Raw genomic sequence first — 16629 nt, forward strand, 5'->3', positions numbered from 1 at the left:
CTATCCGCTGAGCCAAACCGGTTAGGGCTGATCTTTTTCTTTGGACCTAATGTTCCATTTCTAGTTTTCTAGCCTACCGTTACCCTTTTTGTGTCCTTATGGAAAGGAGATAGGATAAAATAAATTTAACAACTAATATGCACAGTCATTTTAGAATTATTTCTGCTATTTGTCAAACATAAATGCAAAAAAGAAATTGACCTATGTTTGATCTTTATGAAATTTGGATTAACTGGGGAGGACTCAGAGAAAAGCAACAGAAAGGGACAAAAAATGAGACTCATGTTCATATTCTCCAACTCAAATACAGGGGCATATTGATCAGACATATGACCTATTAGAGGAGAGTATCTAAAATTTAGATTGTTCTGGAAAATCCCAGAGATATGTCGAAGCAGACAGATACCGGGGTCATGGTCCTTATTTAACATATATGAATAAATATAAAAACGTTTCAACCTTTTTTGTATCACAGATCCCTTGGACCTGCTCCCTAGTAATATACAAGCACACGGTTTCCGAGAGTGGAACCTTCCTGGTATCCGTTTATTATTCCAGAATATCAAAAGCACTTTTCCACGGGCCCTGCTGTCAAGAGTTCAGAGACCGGAGTTGCAAATCAGCAATCCGCTGAAGTTTTTAACAGACACCATTCTGAAACGGTTTAAACTAGTTTGGGTTGTTTTCTGTTTGTCTTTGACTTTTTTGAGTAACAGACCTCTCTGATGAGCCGATGAAAGTATGGGGGTCTTCTACCCTAAAATACACACAGACACAAAATTGAGCAGTTTCGTGGGATTGGTGGACTTCCTGAAGTCCATCCTCAGACCTCGGGTTGTGTTTAAACTGACACTTCCTGGAGTCAGGGGAATGCCCTTGAGGACTTTTAAAAATCACCCTCTCCTTTTATCGCGGGGCAAGGACTAGATTGGAGGTTACGGGACCCCTAGACGCCGACCCCGACGCCTCTCCACACACCCCTCCGAGCTTGGCGATCCGCTCCCCCTCCCCCAGGCCCGTGCGCGCAGGTGCGAAACCCTAAAGGGCCACCCGGGAGCGGCGGCGAGGGAGGGGGTGGGCGTTGGAACCCAAAGAGGGGCGGAGGCGGGGGCCTTCCCTTCGTTGCCTGGCGACCAAGTTCTCCGCCCAGGCCGTTCCATTTGCTCGGTAGGGGGCGCCGGCGGCGGACCGTGGCTGACGGACCTCCCAGAGAGGCCCTCTTCCGGCGTCCCACCCCCGGCCTGGCGGTGGGCACGCCCGTGACGTCACAGGAGGCGGGGCCAGCGCCGCTGCCGGGTGCTGGAGGCGCCATTGGAGCCGGCTTGGCTCGGGAGCTCCGCTGAGCAGGCGGAGGTTGGGCCGCAGTCACCGCCGCGTCCGCTCCTGGTTCCTGGCCCGTCAGCGGCATGGCGTGCGGGGCGACGTTGAAGCGGCCCATGGAGTTCGAGGCGGCGCTGCTGAGCCCGGTTTCCCCGAAGCGGCGGCGCTGCGCCCCGCTGCCCGGCCCCACTCCGGGCCTCAGGCCCCCGGACGCCGAGCCGCCGCCGCTTCAGATGCAGACCCCACCGCCGACTCCTCAGCAGCCCGGCCCGCCCGGCAACGAGCGGCGCCTTCCGACTCCGGGTGAGCGGCGCTGCGGGCTTGGCAGGAAGCCAGGCCCTGGCACTGGGAGGGGGCTGCGGGGGGAGGGTGATGGGCGCTAGGCTGATTGACCCCCCGGACCCCTTCTTCGTCCTGAGAAAAGGGAACTGGGGCGCCGCTGGGCCTGCGCGCTTCCGGGGATGGGAGACATCCGGGAGGGGTGGTGGGGCCACAGAGCCCGTTTTCTGTTTTCCTGGAGCTGGAGAGCCTGGGAGGGTGGGCAGCCAGAGGGAGACGGGAACATCCCTGGCGGCTCCGGGCCCTCGCCGGGCCCCAGCCCCTCCTGCCTCCGCCGCCCGGGCCTGCACGGAGCCGCCTGGAGGTCCAGTGGGCCCTGGAACATGGGATTCTACTCACGAACCCGGCCTTGAGGGAGGGGGCCCGAGTGCGTGCTGGTCCGCGCTGCGCGGTAGCTCATCGGGAGACCTGATTTCCAGGCGTCTGGAGGGACCCGAGGCCCCGCGGAAGTTGGGGAATCCGACCTCAGCCGGACTACTTCTAAGGGACTGGACATGCTTTTTATTGTATGGCTATTGTACCATATATGGCGTGACATCGGTCGGTCGATGGCTAGAATTTGAGAATCCTTAAATATACAGCGATATACCGAGGTTCCAGGAGGAGGAATTCAGCTCTCCTTAGCAAAGAGAGTCGCCTTCAGTAAGGGCATTGGCCACGTGAAGGGGAGAGCTGATGTGACCATCAAGTAAAAATTAATTTTAAAAAATGGAACCATTGTGTGGGAGTTGAGGGGGAAAATGCACCAGAATTAATGTTTAGCAGTTTAAAGGGCGCCCGGAAATGGGGGGAGTCTCCGAACTGAACTTTGGCAAGTCATTTCTTTGTGTGCTTTCTGTTTTTCAAGCATAAGCAAAACCTTGGAATTGCCATGAAATCATTCTTTCTTCACCCGCTTTCAGTTAGCAGTGAATGTCGGCTTTATGCCTCCTTTGCACATCCACCCTGCAGGTTCCAGGCCCTCGTCCTCTCTAACCAGCCTTCTGCAGTCGCCAGCCCGGCTGCCCTGGCCGGCATGTCCTTACTCATGTTCACCTCTTTTTTAGAGGATTTCAAAGGATTTACCAACTACAACCATCTCTTCCCTAGTCAGTCTTTCACACATTTTCCACCAAACCGTGCCTTTGCTCTTTTCCTCCAGGCCCACTTGGCTGTGTCTGTATTCTTGCCTTCCATCATGATGCTTTCCCCTGCTCTTTGCTAATCCAAATGCACTAATTTCCTTAAGTCTCCATCCATTACCTGACTAACCCTGCCCCATGAGGAACTCTGTTCGACTTTAAATTCCCAGACCACTTATGTTGCACTGAAGAAGAATGTTGGCAGAAGTTTTTGTAAAAAGTCCTTCAAAGGCTGAGGGTGACTTTTTTTTTTGTCCACTGCTCCTACAGCTACAAATAGAACTTCAGTAAAATAGAATTAATAGTTGCTCCATCTGTCTTGATGAATATTATGTAAATGTTTTATTTCTCCCAATACTACTCTGTAGACTAATTTTATTGTAGTTCACATTACACCAAATGTATAATAAATTATTGCTGAATGTATTTGGGAGCCTAAAAATTTGCAGAGTGCTATAATGGGATCACTACTTTTTTAAACTTAAAATTTAATCTTCCCATACAGATCATGCAAACTAGCTTCTTGGTCATTTTATTGTAAAATATTCTGCTTAAAATATTCATTTGAAACACAATGACAATAGTGTGGTAAAGGCCTGGGTTGGGCACTGGGTGTGGGCTAGAAGGGATCAATGAGGAAAAAAGGGAACATCTGTAATACTTTCAACAATAAAGCGAAGTTTTGTTTTTGTTTTTTAAATTAAATCTTTATTGTTCAGATTATTACAGTTGTTCCTCTTTTTTCCCCCATAGTTCCCTTCCACCGGTTCCCACCCCACCCTCTGCCCTTACCCCCCCACCCCCCACTGTCCTCATCCGTAGGTGTACGATTTTTGTCCAGTCTCTTCCTGCACCCCCCACACTCCTTCCCCACCCCCCAGAATAGTCAGTCCACTCCCTTTCTATGCCCCTGATTCTGTTATATTCACCAGTTTATTCTGTTCATCAGATTATTCACTTGATTTTTAGATTCACTTGTTGATGTGTATTTGTTGTTCATAATTTGTATCTTTACCTTTTTCTTCTTCTTCCTCTTCTTAAAGGATACCTTTCAGCATTTCATATAATACTGGTTTGGTGGTGATGAACTCCTTTAGCTTTTCCTTATCTGTGAAGCTCTTTATCTGACCTTCAATTCTGAATGATAGCTTTGCTGGGTAAAGTAATCTTGGTTGTAGGTTCTTGCTATTCATCACTTTGAATATTTCTTGCCACTCCCTTCTGGCCTGCAAAGTTTCTGTTGAGAAATCAGCGGACAGTCATATGGGTACTCCCTTGTAGGTAACTGACTTTCTTTCTCTTGCTGCTTTTAGGATTCTCTCTTTGTCTTTTGCTCTTGGCATTTTAATCATGATGTGTCTTGGTGTGGTCCTCTTTGGATTCCTTTTGTTTTGGGTTCTCTGTACTTTCTGGACTTGTAAGTCTATTTCTTTCACCAGGTAGGGGAAGTTTTCTGTCATTATTTCTTCAAATAGGTTTTCAATATCTTGCTGTCTCTCTTCTTCTGGCACCCCCATAATTCGGATGTTGGTACGTTTGAAGTTGTCCCAGAGGCTCCTTACAACTATCTTCATATTTTTGGATTCTTTTTTCTTTTTGTTTTTCCGGTTGGATGTTTTTTGCTTCTTCGTATTTCAAATCTTTGACTTGATTCTTGTGATCTTCTAGTCTGCTGTTAGGAGTCTGTATAATATTCTTTATTTCAGTCAGTGTATGCTTAATTTCTAGTTGGTCCTTTTTCATAACCTTGAGGGTCTCACTAAATTTATCATCGGTTTCTAGAAAATTCTTGAAAAACCTTAAAAGTGTGGTTTTGAACTCTATATCCAGTAGTTTGCTTTCCTCCATTTCTGTCATTTGTGACCTTTTTCTTTGTCTCTGCATTTTTTATGCTTCCCTGTGTTGATAGAGTGGCTCTGTGTGCTAGGTATCCTATAGGGCCCAGTGGCTCAGCCTCCCCAATTACCAGAGGTGGACACTCTTGGTGCACCCCTTTGTGGGCTTTGTGCACAGTCTTGTAGTTAAGCCTTGATTGTTGAAGGTATCACTGGGAGGAATTGACCTCCAGGCCAATTGGCTGTGAGAATCAGCTGTGTTTGCAGTGGGAGAACTTCTGTGCTGGAGACACCCTTCTGGGGCAAGACTTGCTTCAGTGGGGCTTTGGTGCTCACTGAGTCTGCCCCCTGAGTGTGTTCCTTATGGATCTGAGGAGTTGTAATCTGGATGGTCCCACTCTGACCACTGGGTACACTGGCTCTTGGATCTCTAAGGAGGTGATAATTTAGCCTCTGCCTGAGGCTACCCAGCAGGAGCTATGGAGAGATCTGCAGATTCCTCTTCTTTGTTTGGAGTTGGAGGTGCCCAGATGAGGCCCATTGCAAGCTGCTGTGGGGCCTTGGGCCTTCTTTTGGAAGTTCTGGGTTTCTCTGACCCAGCTGCAGTTTGTTAGGTAATTTTCAGATTGCAAAGGGCCAGGCCTTTCATATGCAAAAGCCTCTGTGCACAGCTTGGGTGGGGTGGGGTCTCAGGGGATCAACAGGGCGGAGCAAACAGCTATGGCTGATCCTTAGTCCTACTCTAAGAGGCCCCACGTTTCAGTGTCCCGGTAATCGCTGCAAGTACCTCTGAGAGAAAGCCGCCCTCGAGTTCTGACCGATGCCAGTCCAGTTTCTTCCCTTATGAGTCTGAGTCTCCAGAGACTCACCCGGAACTGGAGTTCAGAGCAATTGGGAGCTTGAGACTCCCTCCCAATTGAAAAAGACAACCATGTCCTCAGTTGCCAGCCCTTTCCACGTGCGCCTCCGTACCTCTGCACTTTACTTCCGCACCTCCTCTGAGTCTCAGTGTGCTTTTCTCTTTCCTTCTAGTTGTAGAATTTCCCCTCAGCCAGTCTTCCTGTGGTTCTGAATGATGTCCATTTTGTCTTTTAGTTGTATTTTTGAAGTGGTTGTGCAAGGCAGCAATTTCCGGTGTTTACCTATGCCACCATCTTGGTTTCTTTTCAAGCGAAGTTTTAAAAAATAAATAAAGTATTCATTTGTAAAGATTGATCAATTATGTTTCTTAATGAATATTAGAATAGGGTTCTGTTAAGAAACAAAGTATGAATGATTTATTAGTGCTTTGGCTTATATGAAAGATACCCTCTGGGTTAAAAAATATGGGGGAGGAAATATTAGTTGCTATACAAGTAGAAAGAATAAAGCCAATTAATAGAAAAGTGCATTTAAAAATCAATGTCTCCACTCTGTAACATCCTAGTCATTATCTCAAAGGTTGTGCAGTTCTCTCAGAAATGTTTTACTTCAGAAAAAGATGTGTCTCACAGCACTTTTTGTGGTAAAAGCCTATAAAATTAAACATTTTATTGCTTAAATGAGTGAGGTGGATGGATGGAGGTATGGAGGGGGGTTGTTGAACTCGAAGATATTTGTAAACATGAAGTGAGTAGATGAAAAGCATTAATTGATCATGAATTGGGGGCAGGAATAACTTCCAAATGAGGTAGCATTTTAGCTGGGTCTTAAATGTTGGAAGGGGAGAAACAGCCCCATTTCAAGCAAAGCAAAATTGCTTGAGAAAAGGCCAGAAAACCCACAAATGAAGAAAAGGATAGTTTAATGCAACTGGGTTGTAGTGGGAGATGGAACTGGAAAAATAATGGACTTAGTCTGATAAAACATAGAAGCACAACCTCAAATAATGAGAGGCAAAGATTAAAATTATCCACTGTTAAAAAAGAAATTTGCTGCCTGGCTGGTGTGGCTAGTTTGAAGGGCAACCTATGAACCAGAAGGTCCTGATTCAATTACCAGTCAGGGCCACATGCCTAGGGTTGTGGCCTCCATCCCCAGTATGGGGCGTGCAAGAAGCTGCCTATCAATGAAAATCTCTCATCATTGATATTTCTCTCTCCTTTTCCCTTCCTCTCTTAAATCAATAAAAATATATTTTTAAAAAAAAGAAATTTGCAATTTTCTTTCTTAAAAAAAATGTTTTTATTGATTTTTAGAGAGAGAGGAAGGGTGTGGAGAGACCGAGAAACATTGATTGGTTGCCTCTTGCATAACCCCTGCTCAGGATCAAGCCCTCTTCCAGGGCATGTGCCTTGACCTGGAATCAAACCAGGGACCTTTCAGTGCATGGGACAATGCTCAATTAACGTTCACCCAGAGCAGGCCAGAGCAGAAAGTTGCATTTTTCTTTTTCTTTTTTTTTTTAGATGCCTTTGCCTGTTACATGTGGCCTTCTTGGGAAGAAAATCACATCTGCTTCCTTATTTTTCTCCTGTGTGTACCATGTTTAGATTCTTGGACTTGCTAATCATTCTACCATCCTCAAAATTGTATCTTTCCATTTGTTCACTTTGCCATGCAGGAGGCAGTGAAAGGTTTATCAAAGATCTTCTGTTCTCATGAGCCTTGTCCTCATACTTTTTCTTTCTTGTTTCAAGTCTTTTCAATTACTTACAGCCTTGTATTGCATCTGGCACATGTGTGCTTGGAGAATATATTTTAAAGATGAAGCAAAGACTTCATAAATTGAGAGATCTAACACATGAACTTTACAGCATTCTTAAAGGAAAGCTTTGCTAAATACTGCATTGTTCCAGTGTTTAGGCTGAGTGTTTAGTTATGTGTGGAGCTACTTTGAATTCATCAGTTCCTGGGCTTGTACCATCATTTGTTATGGCATTAATAATATCTTCGATTTTTTATTCTCACAACTTTATTGGGCAGACATTTAGCATTTATACTGAAGACCTGGGCTAAAGATCTTGAATGACTTCCCAAGGTCATAGTCACACATCTAGGAAGAAGCAAATTGAATTGTTAACACTTCCCCCTCCCTATTAAAAAATAATAACATACCTAGAGTAAGATATACATTAGAATAATGTGAGTTGGGGTGGGTAATATAATTTTCTGGGTTTTAGGAGCCTTTATTATCTGAAAAGTGAATATACATTCTACCACAAAAACAAACAAAAAAACTTGCAAACCACATCCTTTCAGATTCTGTGTTGTCTCTAGGAATGTACTTCAAGGTGGTTAGTACTTGTGTGTCCTGGACTCCTTTTAATAGTGTTTGTTTTTTTTATTACCTTGACTCAGAATAGTAACCTGAGTCCTACCAAATATTGCCTCTTATAAAATCAAAAAATTCTCTTTTAAGCCCTGGCTGGTTTGGCTCTATGGATTAGCGTCGGTCTGCGCACTGAAGGGTCCCAGGTTCGATTCCGGCCAAGGGCACATGCCTGGGTTGCGGGCTCAATCCCCAGTAGGGGCCGTGCAGGAGGCAGCCAATCAACGATTCTCTCTCATCATTGATATTTCTGTCTCTCTCTCCCTCTCCCTTCCTCTCTAAAATCAATAAAATATATATTTTTTTAAAAATTCTCTTTTAAGTCCTGTTCATGAATTCCAAGCAATAAATTTCAGATCTTCCTCTAGCTATGAATATAATGGTTTCTGCTTTCTTCTTCTCTAAAGATCTTGAATCCAAACAAGACAAGAGTTTCACTGTTAGAAGGCCTTGGGTGGTAAGAGACTCACCCCTAGTACCCTGATTTGTGAAATTGTGCAACTTAAGGAAGATAAAAAATAGTTCCCTATTAGGTGAAAGATTTTTTTTCCTTGTAAGTTGTAGTTAATGCTTCAGCAAACAGTAACTCTGGTCTTCATTGTCACTGGAAACAAGCAAAGAGAACTGTCTGAGTGGCATATGCCAAAATAATTGCTACTCTACATATTGTTGAAATAGTGATAATTAGAGGGCACACTTTGGGGGTTATAGGAGGAATGGTTTATTCAGTATAAATATTTTTCTTGTTAATATTTATTACATGGGGAGAAGGATAAGAAGTGACTCAAGTGAATGTTCAAGTGTGTTTCTTTTTTTATTTAGAGCAAATTTTTCAGAACATAAAACAAGAATATAGTCGTTACCAGAGGTGGAGACAATTAGAAGTTGTTCTTAATCAGAATGAAGCTTGTACTTCAGAAAGTCAGCCTCACTCCTCAGCACTCACAGCGCCTAGCTCTCCAGGTAAGTATACTTTAATTTGCACAGCCCATTTAAGAGTTTGTAAATGGTACTTAAAATGATGGGGACCGCTCAATGGGTAAGTGGTGTTACTTGGGAGTAGTAGAAATGTTTTGAAACTAGATAGAGATGGTGGTTGTACAACCTTGTGACTATGCTAAATTGTTCACTTTATGTCACTTTCACCGCAACTAATTTTTTTTTAAATATATTTTTTTGATATTTTTACAGAGAGGAAGGGAGAGGGATAGAGAGAAACATCGATGAGAGACTAATATCAATCAGCTGCCTCCTGCACGCCCCCTACTGGGGATGTGCCCACAACCAAGGTATATGCCCTTGACCGTAATCTAACCTGGGACCTTTCAGTCTGCAGGCTGATGCTCTATCCACTGAGCCAAACTGGTCAGAGCACCGCAAATAATTTTTAAAAATTCTCTGATGCTGAACCGGTTTGGCTCAGTGGATAGAGTGTCGGCCTGCAGACTGAAGAGTCCCAGGTTCGATTCTGGTCAAGGGCATGTACCTTGGTTGCGGGTGCATCCCCAATAGGGGGCGTGCAGGAGGCAGCTGATGGATCTTTATCTCTCATCAATGTTTCTAACTCTCTATCCCTCTCCCTTCCTCTCTGTAAAAAACCAATAAAATACATTTTTTAAAAAATTATCTTATAACCCAGAGGTTTTGGCTCTGAGCCCCTTTTCTAATTGCTCTTGCACATACATAAGTGATAGACCTTTCAGTGGTTATAGCTAACAAGTCTCAATTTTAGTAATACAATTTTGTTTTTGTTAGTCCTGATTTTTAGAGAGAGTGGAAAGGGGAAGGGAAAGACAGAGAGAAACATCGATGTGAGAGAGACACATCGATTGTCTCCTGCATGCACCCCAACCAGGGTCAGGGATCAGGCTGCAGCCGGTATATGCCCTTGACTGGAATCAAACCTGAGACCCTTCAGTCTATGGGCTCACACTATCCACTGAGCCAAACTGGCTGGAGCTAATTTTGAAGTAATAGAATATGTTATGGGTAGAGAAACAAGTACAGATAATAACTGGCTAGACATTTTGGTTAAGTTTCATTTGTAGATAAAAAAAATTGGTTTAAGCAAAAAAATTATTTGTTTAAGGCTGTTGAATATTTTTATAGACTAAAGGCCAAAGAAACAAATTCCAGGCTAAGCCTTGAAAAACAACTCAGAACTGGATTACCAATGGAACTGCTTTAAAAAAATCATGATTAGGAAGTCAATTTCCATGTTTTCTGGCTTTCCAGTGGATATTTTGGTTCCTAACTACTATGTTATAAACATTTAACTCTTCTCGACCCAGATTCAAAAGGGATCAACAATGAGATGTATAGTGGTTGTCTCCTTCATTCATATTTCAATGACTTTGCTAATAACTTTTTATATTGAGCAAGTCATTTGCTCTCCATAAGTGTCAAACTTTTTTTCTTATCAAAATCACCCATGGAACTTAAAAGATTCTGAAGCCCTACCCCAGAACTAGTTCCACCGGTAATTATGATGCACCACCTTGGTTAAACATAGGTCTAGTGATCTCCAAGGATCTGGGTAGCTCTCATGCAGTGAATCTACTTTTCCTAATCTAGACTAGAGGCTTTATATCAGCTTTAAACTTTTTCTCTTATTCTTGACCAAGAGAGCATTGAGTGGGCTCTGGTTGTTATAGCATCAAAACTATTTTTTTGTATGCAGATGAGCTAGCATACTTGGATACATGTTGTTTCTCTTCTCAATTTACCTTTGTCCTTGCTTTGTAAACAAATGTCAGAAACTCGGAGAATTTTGTGGAAATATTCCATGTAAATTCATGAAAATATCATTTTTATAAACAATTTTTATATCCTAGGACTGTTTGCATGAAGTTATTCTGAACTTTAGAACTAGAATTTGTAAACTAGATTTGTCTTTTGGCTAGGTTCCTCCTGGATGAAGAAGGACCAGCCCACCTTTACTCTCCGACAAGTTGGAATAATATGTGAGCGTCTCTTAAAAGACTATGAAGATAAAATTCGGGAGGAGTATGAGCAAATCCTCAATACCAAACTAGAAGGTAGGCTGAGGTAGTGGCTATGCCATTGTTAATAAGGTTCAGTAAAGATTAACCCCAATTAAGTAAATAACTTAGGAGGACATCCTTCAAGAAGACTTAATGAATTGTGATTATTAAGTTATTCCTTTTGGTGATTGTATATGTTTCATTTATATATTATATGGAAGGACTTTTTATTTACATTTCTGAAAAAAGATAAGCCAAGCTTTTCTGAGAATTTTTCATATGAACAAAAGCATTGAGTAGACTGTTTGGGCTGGCTGGCTTGTGAACTGGTGGTTGGGATAGTGCTAACCATCAATAGATGATTGGGAGGTGTGGAGTATAGTTAACATAATCAGACTTCCTGGTGAGAGTCACTTAGGTTGTGTGGGAAGTCAGGCTTCCTGTGATTTGGAGGTACATTAGAATAAAGTTTGGAAAGCACCACTTAGGCAAGAACAAAAGGAGTGATTAATGGTGGCAACAAGTTAGAGCCTTTTCTGAAAGGCAGGGATCTGACTCAGGAATAGAAAGTACCTGTTAAGTGAAAGAGGAGGGTGTTGTGATCAGAGAGATTTTAGGCAACAACTTCTTCCTTTAACTATTGTTTCCTAACTTGATGACCCACACCATGTGGTGCCTCAGAATGTTAATAGGCCTGCTGTAAATTGAGAACTGTTGGGGTTAGCAACAAAATTAAATGGATTTCTTTATGGTAGAACTTCTTTAATATACTAATAATCTACACTAATAAAGGAGAAACATGCAAATTGGTGTCACTCCGCTATGCCCACCAGCCAATCAGGATGAGTATGCAAATTAACCCAACAAAGATGGCGGTTAATTTGCATATGCAGGCACAGAGTGAAGACTGAAGAGGCTTGGCTTCTCCACTGAGGCTGGAGCGAAGGCCTGGGTCCTGGGTGCCAGGGGAAGGAAGGCCTATTGCATGAATCTCTTCATGCAACGGGCCGCTATTGTATATTATAAGAAGAAACTCTTGTATATCATTCTCCTCTCCTACCACCACCCCAAAATTGTTCAGACCAGCTGGCTCTAAAGCACTTCTGTAGCACAAACTATAATTAGGTAGAATGGAATTTTCTCCTAGCTTTTAGCCATCCCACCTTTTCACTCAATGTGTATGATAAAATTTATAGCCATGGTAGAGTGCAGCAAAGGGCTTCAAGCTTCATGTTTTATAGGAGATATCCTAAAATTTACTGGCGTAGTAGTGAGCATGTCTGTCTTAGGAAGCCATTAGTAGGGGATAGAGTTACAGCAGGGACAAGATTATTAGGAAAATGTTATGTTATAGGTCAGTGATGGCGAACCTATGACATGCGTGTCAGAGGTGACACGCGAACTCATTTTTTTGGTTGATTTTTCTTTGTTAAATGGCATTTAAATATATAAAATAAATATCAAAAATATAAATCTTTGTTTTACTATGGTTCCAAATATCAAAAAATTTCTATATGTGACATGGCACCAGAGTCAAGTTAGGGTTTTTCAAAATGCTGACACGCCGAGCTCAAAGGTTCGCCATCACTGTTATTGGTGATAGTGGTTAAATCTAGGAGCCAGGGATTTGGGTCTGGCATCTAAGAGGAAGTAACAAATCTCAAGAGTGACTGTTGTAAGGAGGTCCTGGGAATAAATAAACGGAAGCTAGATGTGATCCTGACACTTGATTCTTGAAAACTGGGGAGAGTTTCTGGGAATAGTATATACTGTCTTTTCCCTCACAGAACAATATGAATCTTTTGTGAAATTCACACACGACCAGATTATGCGGCGATACGGGACAAGGCCCACCAGCTGTAAGTATTGCCAAGTTTCTTTGAATTACCCAACTTCCAAGAGCAACATTTTAAAACTGAGTACCTTGTCTCCTGATAGCAAAAAGCCCTTGTGAAGTAAAATAATAGCTAGCACGTAAGGAATATTTACATGCCTAGCACCATACCAAACCCTATGAGGGAAGAACTATTATTGTTAGCCCCATTATACTAGTAACAGTAGCACTTAAAGAAGTTAATTTGTCCAAGCTTATGTAGCTAGTGGTTCAGCCAGGATTGACACCTAGGTAGTCTACCTGGCTTTTCCTCAGAAAGGTAGTTTCTTTTTTTTTTCTTTCTTTCTTTTTTTTTAATATTTTTTATTGATTTTTTACAGAGAGGAAGGGAGAGAGATAGAGAGTCAGAAACATCGATGAGAGAGAAACATCGATCAGCTGCTTCGATGCTCTATCCACTGAGCCAAACCGGTTTCGGCCAGAAAGGTAGTTTCAATTGTTAACTTATGAAAGTTGATTTCTTAGACTAACTTGTCAAGAGTGTGGACAGAATTTCTTACTTCTAAACATGTTGCAACTACCAGGTACTCAAAACATAAATTATAATAACTATATATCCACTGAACCTGATTCAGATTTCTTAAATTCTTCAGAATTTAGGACCTTTTAAGTGGTGATTCATATTATCTATGCAGCTTATCACATTTACCATTGGTTGTTATTTAAAAAGCACAACACTATATTTTTTAATATTTTTACATGTTTTTGTGTTTTTATTCCTAACTTATAGATGTGTCCTGAAACTTTCTTGCATATCTGGGTACCAGGTTTGACCTCAAGAGATGGCTGCTGTGCACTTTTTGCAACTGGTTTGATATCACATTTCAGCTCCAACTTTGCATCCTGAGAACACTTAAAGGTTTCTGCAGGTCCATTTTATACAACTTGAAAGACCTTAAAACTTTCTGGTTGCCACAAGCATATCTTTCTTTTCTGCTCATCCAATAAACAGCTGTGCCCTACTGTGATAGATTTTCGAAGCAAAATACCTGGAGCAGCAGTTTAGCAAAATATGCCCTCAGTGGCACTCAACAAATGGAGTTTCCCCAAGCACAGTTCTGTAAGAAGTGTGTGTGAGAGTGTATGTATATGTATGTATGTGTATTTTAAGTTATTATTTGTATTGTGCAAATTTTTTTTGATCTTGGGGATTCTGGCTGTGAATTTGATGCACGACAATTATGGTTAAAAACATTTGCTTGATCTACAGAAGATCATTAATGTTTTGTGACCATGTAAGTTGTAACAGTGGGTTGTTTTATGTGTAGGTATTGTTAAATACAGGGACTGTTTTCAGGCACAGAATATGAATCATACATTAGGATGGACATCAGATGTGATTATGATGACATAGCAAAGGTCTGTGGTCCTAGGTCTGTAAATGCGTGGTGAGGAATTAAAATAAACTGGAGACGGGCCATTTGACACGTGGAATCTGCCTAGCTGTATTGGAAAGATACTTTGACTCCAAGCCTTAAAATACCCATGTGGAGTCTGTGCTCACCTCATTCACACACAGAGCTCCCTGGACACTGAACCTCTAAACAGAAAAAGTCTCCCCAGAGCAGGAGCATCAGGGTTTTCTCGGGAGCATCGACCAGGTGAGCGTGGGCTGGGGCTGGGCCAGACCCCGGCAGCACTGCTACTTGGGAGGAGCCACTTCACCTTTGCATCAGTTATTACATACAGATTTGGATCCTTCGGTCAGGTTCTCCCAAATTCTTCTAAGAGGTGTCCAAGTTCAACTGCTTGAGCTTTGTTTTGGCAACCCCCTGCCCAAAGTTGCTTACAGACTGTTCTTCACCTTGTTTTCAAGCTGAGGAACAGAAAGTAGCCTCTGTTTTGAGGAGGTGGAAGTTAAGTATACATTTATTTTTTACTGTGACTTGTTCAGGACCACATTTTACAAATGCCTTGTTTTGTTTATTATCGTTTCTGGAAAGGAAAGTTCTATTAAAATTGTTTTAGTTTGAATATAGAATAGTTTTTTTAATTACAGCTTATTTTGAAAAATCTGAGTGTCATTAAAATGTATGCCAATACCTTCCAAAGTAAGGTAATATTCAGAGACAGTTCTGATCAGATGGCTTAATTTCTGGAATATTCACATTGGAAGATTCCTTATTAATGAATGTCTTTGACTTAAATCTAACCAAAAACTGCAATGTTATTCTTTGTACATTTTCATTATATAGTGTTAACAAGCTTAGTTGCAAACAAATAAAATACTTAAGCTATTTGTTTACCTTGCCTTCTTAATACTGTGATGATGTTTATTAAAATAATTTATGTGAGGCTGCTATAACCCACTTCCTCAGTTTAACATTACATTTAAGAGTTACAGACTTTTTTTTTTAAGCCCAACAGTGATCTTTTGATAATTAAAGAATTATTTTACTTCATATTTGAAGGGCAATTTGTTTCATCTCTTCTTTTTCCAGGGTAGTCACTTGTTCCTAAAAGAGGAACATAATAGTGGCAGTAATGGGAGTGGCCTTACAGTGGGATAGCCACACCAAAACAAGGGAAGGGCAGCTGTGGGGGCCATCAGCAGTCCTGAAGGATGGATCAGGAACAGGGAACACTGCCTCACTTAAGTCTTCTTGTTACAGAATCAGTGTGATGTGCTCACTCAGCATTGTGAGTGTCAGCCCCATTCTCACTGAATAGCTTCTGGCTGGGAAATAGAGTTAAGTTTCGGTAAGGAAAATGACATGCTATTGCATTATGATATGGTTACTTTTGGGGGCCACGTGGTAAGACTACACCACCATGGTTGGATTTGGGGATCTCCTTTAAAGGGATTAGACATGTTTGCTTAGTGTTTTATCCAGGTAAAAGACAGATCCTAGGACAGAAAATGGAGACTTGTAAGATAGGCCTTAGACTAGCAAAAGGGGTTCTCTCTAGACCTTGATTTCTAGAATCTGAACTAAGGCACATTCCCATGTAGGAAAGTATCTTTGTCTCATGAGGATAGGTCAAGGTCCAGGGAAGAAGTGGTCTCAGAACAGCCATATCTAGTGAGTTAAAATATTTTGTGTGTTTGTTTTAGTTGTTATCCTCTTTAAGTAAAGACTTGAGTTTAAGGACAATCTAAGGAGTAAGTGTCCCTCCCTAAGTTAGAGGAGTTCAGGGGAGATCAAAGTTTTGAGGCAGTGATAATTGGTGAGATCTCCCCAAGAAGAACATCAGGGGATATAAGAATTTGGGCCAGCTTCCACACATGGTGAATCTTCTCTGCCCACCAGGAAGGATTGGTTGGTTAGTGTAACAGTTAAAGGAATGGCCTTTGGATGTTTGTAACCCTAGACTTTAGTCTGCCCTGCCACTATTTTACTATGTGAGCCTTGCCAAGTTACTGAACTTTCTGAGCCATAGTTTTCTTAACCTGTAAAACAAGGATTAATTGTATGTACATCGTTGGGTTTTTGTTTTCAAATAAATGCAAGATTAAATTAATTCATGTCAATAAAGTATTTAGCACAGCTTGGGACATAGGCTATGCACTTGAAAATGTTACAGGAGGTTTCTTTACAGTGGTCATCATCAGCTCTGAAGACAAATTCTTCCTTTCTGCAGCAGTGATTCCCAACTTTCCAGTATGGAGAGCCCTTTGTTAACAAAATTTCACATTCTCTTATTAGAATTTGTACTTTTAAGTGTTTGACTAAGAAAACAATAAAAGATGAATGACAAATGAATTCAGTGATGCCTTTCAGTGAATCTGTATTTTGTTATTCACTAAATCAGGGGCCAGCAAACTGGCCTGTTTTTGTAAATAAAGTTTTATTTGAACACTGCCACACCTATTCATTTGCATCTGGCTGCTTTCACACTGCAACTGCAGAGACAGACAGTATGGGCCACAGAGTTGAAAATACTC

General features: G+C 41.8%; 1 protein-coding gene across 1 annotated transcript; it reads left to right on the forward strand.

Annotated features, from left to right (window-relative positions):
• Window positions 1-1307: 1307 nt before the first annotated feature.
• Window positions 1308-16447, forward strand: AKIRIN1 (akirin 1). The gene is made up of 5 exons (XM_070404776.1): window positions 1308-1623; window positions 8688-8828; window positions 10769-10903; window positions 12637-12708; window positions 13474-16447. The coding sequence occupies exons 1-5, from the start codon at window positions 1407-1409 to the stop codon at window positions 13482-13484; spliced, it is 576 nt and encodes a 191-aa protein (XP_070260877.1). The 5' UTR covers window positions 1308-1406; the 3' UTR covers window positions 13485-16447.
• Window positions 16448-16629: the final 182 nt, after the last annotated feature.

The sequence above is a fragment of the Myotis yumanensis genome, unplaced genomic scaffold (genome assembly GCF_028538775.1).
Source record: "Myotis yumanensis isolate MYYU_CA2020_CCGP unplaced genomic scaffold, mMyoYum1.0.hap1 SCAF_2, whole genome shotgun sequence".
Classification (NCBI taxonomy): domain Eukaryota; kingdom Metazoa; phylum Chordata; class Mammalia; order Chiroptera; family Vespertilionidae; genus Myotis; species Myotis yumanensis.